This window comes from Athene cunicularia (assembly GCF_003259725.1).
Source record: "Athene cunicularia isolate RWA chromosome 1 unlocalized genomic scaffold, athCun1 chr1_part1, whole genome shotgun sequence".
Classification (NCBI taxonomy): domain Eukaryota; kingdom Metazoa; phylum Chordata; class Aves; order Strigiformes; family Strigidae; genus Athene; species Athene cunicularia.
The window spans coordinates 33,645-41,920 of record NW_020799091.1 but is presented as its reverse complement, the minus strand read 5'-3'; the positions used below and the strand labels follow the sequence as shown (position 1 = coordinate 41,920).

The 8,276-nt window shown below is 51.3% G+C and overlaps 1 protein-coding gene across 1 annotated transcript in view; it reads right to left on the bottom strand.

Moving 5' to 3' along the window:
• SLCO2B1 (solute carrier organic anion transporter family member 2B1) overlaps positions 1-8,276 on the bottom strand; it is a 61,471-nt gene that overhangs the window by 45,616 nt on the left and 7,579 nt on the right. The window contains exon 2 of the mRNA XM_026859490.1: positions 1,566-1,669. Coding sequence (XP_026715291.1) covers positions 1,566-1,646 — 81 coding nt within the window. The 5' untranslated portion in view covers positions 1,647-1,669. The remainder of the gene's footprint in view (positions 1-1,565; positions 1,670-8,276) is intronic.

Below are 8,276 nucleotides of genomic sequence, written 5' to 3'. Positions count from 1 at the left end.
GTCCCCGATTCGCGGAAAACAGGCTCTACAACTCGAACAGTTACACCGCAGGGATGTTTACTCCGGCACCGGGGTGCAAGGGGATCTCTCCACAAGCTCGCACCCCCACTGCGCATTTTACCAAAACCTGATCGGGTGTGGATGTCCATATTCATGGGGTTCCATCACACGAATGCCCCTGTGCAGGATGAGGCTGGGTCAGTTCTAGAGGCTGGTGGCAGCAGTTGATGTTCTCTTTGCACCTGCCCATGGCCCCTGGGGGGCGTCTCCGGGGGGCTTTGGGAGGAAGGCTCCTGGTCTTTCTCACCTTGTATTTTTCCCCAGAGCACGTGCAGATTCTCTCGGCCAATTTCTTGTCCAACAAGAGTGGTTTTCAGCCGGTTTACTCATTCTATCTTATCTAAAAGTACCAACGGAACTTCTCCCGTCCGTACATGGCTCTCTTTACTCATTACTAAAGACCAAACTAGTTCGAGCACATCTGTTTCCCAAGGACAAAACCATGATAATTTTGCTTGGTAGACTTTCACAGTGAACTGCTTTGTTTTGACGGACACAGTAGTCCTGGGTAAAATTCCACAGAACAGCCTGGGCAAGGAGGATTCTTAGCAACATTCAAAAATACTAAAAGTTGCTATAAGTAAGTAAGTAAGTTGCTAAGCAGTTTGCTATAAGAAAAGAAGTAAATAAGTCTCCAAACAAGTCATCGTTTCTCTGTATCAGCCCCAGGACAGAGGGAACACGGCTTCATGCCCACGTCAGCAAGTCGAGCTGGTCCCTCTGCCTTCCCCAGGCACCCATCAGACGGCCGTGCAGCAGTGACCACCCCCCTGCCATTCCCACCACAACCAACTTCTGCGGCTTCTCCAAAGGGCTTCACGAAGTCCACCCGTCCGGCTGCCTGCACCGGGCCTGGCAGAGCTCGGGGGTGGAGGTGTGGGGGAACCACCCCCCTGCCCAGCCCCAGCCCCACAGTGGCAAAGCAGGCGGGTGAGCTTGGGGTCAGGCAGCGCTGCCGGGCAGGGGACCTGAACCATCGCTTAGGACGTATATTTTCAATAAACTCAAGTAAAGGCAGGGCTTAAGTCAACTATTCCTTGCCTAAATGAGGACTAATACCCAAAGCTCTGCAGGCTGCTCTGTGCTAAGCTCCAAGAGCGAGCATCAATTCCCCTTTTCCTCCTCTGCTGCTGCCCCCATTACATACATGCATTTATCATGGATATCATAGAAAAATTATTTCCACAAAGACCGAGGCTCATAGCTGCTGTAAGATCTGGGATTTGTTTGGTTTTTTTTTTTTCTAAATGTTTGCTTTGTGGTCTGGGAGTTTCACTGACAGAAGTTAAATCCACCAGAAGCTGAAAGTTCAAACTTGCATTGCAACATTGCCGTCCTGCTTCTTGCTTTTGGACGGAGGCGGCCGCACATCCAGTGGTATTTCTGGCATTTTCCGAACACGTTTGGTAAACAGAAATGCTATCAGTGCCTTCTGCAGAAAGCTAAACTCCTCTTTACCAGGCCAGTAATCTAAGGGCGGATTAGAGAAAGCAGGAGGTATTTACCTTGATACTGAGAAATGGGTTCCTGCAGAGTGTTTTCTGGGACTGATCCGGGTAGCTGCTCTTCGTAGCGGTACTTGTCATTCTGTCAGGTCTGCTTTATCCACCTGCCAAAATAAATCATTCAGCACAATGCTAAGTTGCTCTGCCTGAATTCGCCTTGCCTAGCACAGCAAAATCCTGTCATGCTTTGCAAACACCCACAGGTCGTTGTAAGCAATTATTAATTATTTGTGGTTTTCACTTGGCTTCTGCAAAGCAGCAAAGCAGCATGCAAAACACTAACGTGCTAATCACCAGAGCACCTGAGAGGTTAAAAATTATCAATTATTTCATTTCGAAGCAGCAAAGTACTGCTTGGGCAGGGATCCCAGTATTTCTGAATTCCAGCCACACCAGAGCATAACTGGAGCTAAGGCTGTTCAACATAATCACAGACAATATCATTTAAACATTATCTGGGTGATTGATGTTTAACATCCTTATCAATGACCTGGGCGATGGGGCAAAGTGCACTCCCAGTGAGTTGGCAGGAAGACTGGGAGGATCAACTGACACAGTGATGGTCATGCTTCCATCCAGAGGGACCTCAACGGGCCGGAGAAATGAGCATCCAGAGGGACCTCAACGGGCTGGAGAAATGAGCATCCAGAGGGACCTCAACGGGCTGGAGAACCTGATGAAGTTCAACCAGGAGAAGTGCAAAGTCCTGCCCCTAGGGAGGACGAAGCCCAAGCACCAGCACAGTCTGGCTCTGCAGAGAAGGACCTGGGGTTGAAAACGAGCCAGCAACACTCCCTCAGAGCAAGGAAAGCCAGCCAGGCTGCATTCGGAGTGTTGCCACTGTCTCCAGAGGTCACTTCCAACCTCAGCCGTCCTGTGATCCTGTAATAATCATTTCAATACCCATAGGAGGAAGGTGGGCGGTTTTACTGCCCCAAGGTATGGGACTCTAACTGCTCTCATCAACCCCTTCAGATCTTTGAATCACACAAGACATCTCGGCTTCTTTTTGTCTGGTATCAACCACACACCTAGATCAACCATGTCAATTAATAAATATATTAATAAGCAATTAATCTCCAGACCTCCCCTAATTCCACCCTGAAGCCCAGCCACAAGGTGCATCCCAGGGTCTTCATACAGCGCCTGGGGCAGGCTCTATTCTCCACTGTGCTGCTGGAAATCTCACTGAGCTTTGTTCGCCTTCTCATGGTAGTGCAGCTCCACAAACCCCAGAGCAGCTCCTCCAACTTGGTTAGACAGAACCCTGTTAGTCTAACCTCAGTTAGACCAGGATCCAGCCTCTGCATTATCTATTGCACTACATTAAGCTGCCTTAACTGTCTAGGTATGTCTGCAATATTCATTACAACGTGATGTTGTAGCTGAAGGTCAATGCTACGAAGTGAGAAAAATATCTGCAGCCCTGAGATGGGAAAAGGGGTGAGAGGTAAAACCCAGCTGAGCATCAGCCCAGCCCTTGAACAGCGCTGGAGCAGTCTTGGGCCAAGTGTGAGGGATCTGCCCAGACGTGAAGGTCCCACCAAGGCACGGCCAAGTTCAACAGCTGTGGCTGAGGTCACGCTGGCTGCTATACGTCATCATAGAATGTAACTGGTTTCAGCTGGGTTGTACTGGGCAGTGACAGGTAGAACTGCGCTTATGAGATCAAGCACTTTGGGAGATGCCGGCTGGCCAAATCTCCTTCCCAAGAGCAGGCTACAGACAACCATTGCTCTGCCTAAATAAGGGTGGGTTTGGGGTTCCCCACAGGCTCGGAGGCAGGAGCTCCTGCCTGCAGGAGGTGGGCTCAGCAGGCCCTTCTCCATCCCTCCACGTACGCCGGGTCTCCAAGGGATTAAAGTCCTCCTCTCCTGTCTCCCTTTTTCACCTGCATCTCCCCAGGAAGAATCCTTCCACGTTTTCTTCCCGGCTCCCAACCACCACCTAAATTTAACCACACAAAGAAATGTAAATCCATGGGAAGCCACCCCCCCACCCCCCCCATGCACCGCTAACCCCTTTCCCTTCAGACCTGAGCTCCCTCCTCTCCTCTCACCGGCTACATCTGTGGAGTGAATGATGTGCAGGAGGATGATGTCTTTGTTGGGTTTTTAGTACGCAGACTTCCTGCTCAGGAAGCTGCATTGTTTGGAGGCATGTTAAACCCATTAGGCTTTAGCTTGTTGTTCCATACACTCTTAATAGATGTTTCCATCTCAGCGGCATCTGCAGGCTCTACAGCAAATGGGGTGAAAGGCTTTACATTATTATTTTGCGTAATTCTATTTCCCCCATGATGAGAGGCAAAGGAGCAAGTACCGTAGCCTCAAACAAATTAACAAGGGTATGGGTTGATGTAAATTCTAGAAAGAGGAGCCTGTCTTAACTGTGGTGTTTATACAACCCTTAAGTGCAGTGCACAGGAGAAATAAATTCAAGAGGGGGACCTGCACACCGCTGAGTTACAAGCTCCACGGCATCCTCTGCAAAAAGCAATCGCTGCCCTCAGCCCCATTTCGAGAGACGAGATATTGCTACAACAAAATACAGGACGGGATCAATAAAGTAAATTCGATCGTAAATTAAAGCATCCATGAAAAGCTCCCCTTAACCCCTGGAGGGTTAAGCAGTGCAGGAACAAAAGCACCTGCCTGTCTCCGGACCATGGTGTCCAATATTGTCTGTCTCTGGGAGCAGCACTGCGATTAATTATTTACAGCTACTGAGTTTGCTGCTGGAGCCTCTTGAAAGCCCAGGAGTGGCAGAGAGGAAGAAAAAGGGTGCCAGGGTAGTGAGAGGAGAAACTAAAAGGAGTCTGAGCTTGGATTTCTGAGCATGGGCATGTTCATGGAGCTGGTAACCACTGTAGCCTTAACGACCTTCTCTCCCTGGTTATCTCTATTAATGTCTTTGCTAGCCCTACTCACAAAAAATGCACTTAGTCAGACCTGCAAACAAATGCTGGGGTTTGTAGGAGCATTTTGGTCACCCTGCCCACCCTTTCCAGACCCTCCATTAGATGCATGCAGCCTTTAACCCTTCAGGGTGTCCAGGAAGCTGCTACACCCGGAATTAGTCCAACCCCTTCCCTAGCCAGCTGTCACAGTCTTCTTGTTAGCAGGAAATGGTAGGAAGCACTGGCAGAAATGTTTCCACTAATCCAGCAGGGCGTAAAAGCCCCTCACCCTTTGCCATGCACCATAATCACCCCAAATTTCCCACACCACTACGGGAGAACTCGATTCTTCTTTCTCCGGGGGTGTCCTTAAGGACAACCTGCATCATCTGCCAGCAGCCGGTGGCCAAGGATGCACAGCCCCGTCCGACTCCAGCCCACCCCACACACCTTCATCTCGCCTTCGGCGAGGTTCCCCGTGGCCGTTGCAGGATTACCTGGGAGTGTGAAAGAGGGAGGGTTGGTGCGAGTCCAAGAGACCCGAGGGGAAACACTCAGCAGAGATCTGAAGTGCTGCAGAGGTTGCCAGCAGATAAAAACGAGAATAACCTGAGGTGCGGTTCATCCCCAACGCTTCTTTAATAAAGTGAAACAGAGAAGTACTGTGATGCAGCACAAAGGATAATGAGCAGACCAAATTAAAAGGCAAGTAAGGCTTAACTGATATTTAAAAAAAAAAAAAAAGCATGAAGACAGCCGCATGCTAAGACTAGTCTAGTTCTTGTTTCCTTCGACTGGATCATGCCCAGCCATGCCAGCACCCTCCAGGGATGGCACTTGCTTGGCAAGAGCCGTGTTTATCTCCTAGTAGATGGACATCTCCAGATGCAAAGAAAGATTTATTTTTTTTTGATCAGTGCAGTTTTTCCTAAGGTCAAGAGGTCTCCCTGAATCCACTCCCCTGCAGGAAGGAAGCAGAGCTGGTGCTGCAGGATTAGTGCTGCAGGCTGGGTACGGCAGGGAGGGAGGGATGAGGTGGCAGAAAGGAGGGATGGAGAAGCAAATACCAGCAGATTTATCAGAGTAAGGAGAGAGGCAAGCAAAAAGGGTAAAACCCAAGGGGACTGATGGGGGGGGATTTTCCTGTCTCAGGTCTGCAGGTCCCTGATGGCCCAAGCCCCCTGCAGCTCCCCAGGCCGAGGATGTGGAGCGGGAATTGCTATTCCTGCTCCAGGCACCCAGCACTTCGCTGTGGCACCCGTGGGGCCGCGCCAGCACAATGGGAAAAGGGGAGAAACAGGCGATTCTTGAGTGTCACCTGCAAGGAAACGGAAAACCTCAAGGACAAGCTGTGGCCTTTGTGATTAGTCCAAGGAACGTCACCCAAGGGAGCGGGAGTGAAGGATGCATCCCCCCCCCCTCCCTTGCAGTTGCACTGACAAATCCTCAGAGGGGGAAACTGGACCAAGTGAACCCAAATGTTTCCCCTTAAGCACAAGGCACCGCTAATCTCTGCCTCTGTTGTGCAAGGACTTCGTCCCTTCGCCCTTGAAGAGGTGACAAGAACTGAGAAGAGGGGAGCATTGCTGCCCCCAGATGATTGCTCAAGAAGCATCAAGGCAGCAAAAATCTGTGGGACCAGAGGAAAAACCAAAGGTGGGCAGCGAGAGTGCGGCCACCGACCCAAGTGGACAAGGGGTGGTGCACCCCATCTCCCCCCAGTGCATGTGCAGAACCCCCCTGCTCCATCTTTTTCCCCGTCTCCCATGGAAATGAGCCGGTGGAATCCCTGCCCCCCCTCATCTAGTGTGCTTATCAGCTGATAAAATGAGTTTAAAAGGCGACAGAATCTTCGCTGAGTGTGCACCCACCACCCAAAATTACCGGACCGAGACAACCCTGGATCCAGGGGCAGTGATCTGGATTTTTTTTGACTTTTCCTTTCCTTTCTCCTTTCCCCTTTCCTTTCCCTCTTATAGATTTATAACAGACCACATTGCTTATTATCCTTTTCCAAGTTTAAATTGTTTTCTGCCGCAAGTAAAACATTTAAACCAGTTGTTTACTGTCATTTCACCTTAATTTAACCCGAGGGGATCACAGAACGGTTGGGCTTCCAGTCAGGGCCATGACACCGCCCCTTGATTTCAGACAGCCCGACCCAAACCCGCTCCTAGACCAGCCCTGCAGGACCAGGACCAACAGCACCTGCTCCCGACCTTGAGTCCAGAGCGAGTCATTTCCCATCTTTGTGCCTCGGTTTCCCCAAGAAGCCAGGGAATAGATCCTGCCTGTCTCTATGAAGTGTTTGGGGAGCACTGGATAAACTGGGACAGGCAAAGGCCACGGGTTGTTCCCTGGTTGTGCTGCAAAGAGCCTTGTTTACTCCTCCCTGCAACTTCTGCATCCTGCACCCAGCTGTGCCCACGAAGGAACTTTGTCCTCAACAACCAAGCACGAGCTGAGATGCTGCTACAAGAGCTTGGACTTTCTAACAGCTTCCACAGCATCCCTCCAGCCCAGGGCCTGCTCCGGGCCAACCCGCCTCATCCAGCTCACAACCACCAGGAGGGTGTCGGGCCAAGGTTACCCCACTCGCAGGGGGGGGTTTAAGCCAAGCAACAAAACGTTGCCTTTGGCTTTCAGGGTGCTGTGACGGGGGCAGCTTCGGTGCCTCCTACAGCTTCAGGAGGTGAGTAAGCTCCTTCCCAGAAAAGCATTTTGCAAGGGCTTTTTTTGGTTGGTTCTTTTTTTTTGCAATCAATGATACGGCATCTGCAGCATCGCAAGGAAGGAACTAACCCTGGCTCTGCAAGGCCAGGCTCTTGCAGACGTTATGAATGCAGGAGGCCAGAAAGCCCAAAGTGGCCATCCCACTTGTCTTAATTAGCTACCCAAGAGCAATTAGGCTGCATTTGCACGACACGCCATGATTATACAACGTGCTTAATGCGTCTGCTGTTTGTGAGCTGGGGAACACTGTCTTGAGGGCTGGGGTGGTTGAAGAACCAGGCTGTGGTCAACCTTCAACCAATGTCCTGGTTGAAGAATCAGGCTGTGGCCAATGGCCACGGGCAAACCCCTGCCTGCAGGAGTGAGGGCAGAGCTGCCTTCATCCCTCCTCCTTCCCGAGCCTCCTCCAGCCAACCGCAGAGCCATGGTTTCTGCACGTTGGTCTATCAGCGCTGGCGATGGGCCATTTCTGCAGAGCTGGAGGAGGTGCCACATCTTAACTTCAGCCCTCAGCTCCTGGCAAGTTGTTAATCAGGACATGGAAGCTCCTGGAAGCCTGACTGGGGAGCTGATGGCCTCTGGGGCACTGAAGGGATGAGTTTACCCCATACATGGATGGGAAGGGACCTCTGAGAAACACAGTGGTTGGGGCAAGGAGTGATGGCAAAGGCATGTTTCTCCTTGAACCCCTCCCAGAGGGGGTCTCCTCCTCCTGGGATGGTCTTCACCATGGACAGCAAGCAGAGACAGGGCAGCCAGCGGCTGCTCCCCATCACACCTTCCCCTCTCGCTAGCCTGGCGCTGCAGTTCTGCTCTGAGAAACCCCTCTGAACATCGGCATCCAAACACTTCACTGTTCATCCTCGCTCCCCGTGCTCCACCGCGAGGAGTGAAGCCCCACGGCAGAGCAGCCAGCCCCAGCATTTCAGCACTCTGGCTGCATCCATCAGCTCCGACACAGCTCGATTCATTCACACGCATCACCAGAGGTGAGGGGTGTTATCTCAGCCCAGCGAGGCATTCCTGACGCCAAACGGCTGCTCTGCTGGAGCTCTCAAGACTGTGTTTCACCTTTTCTC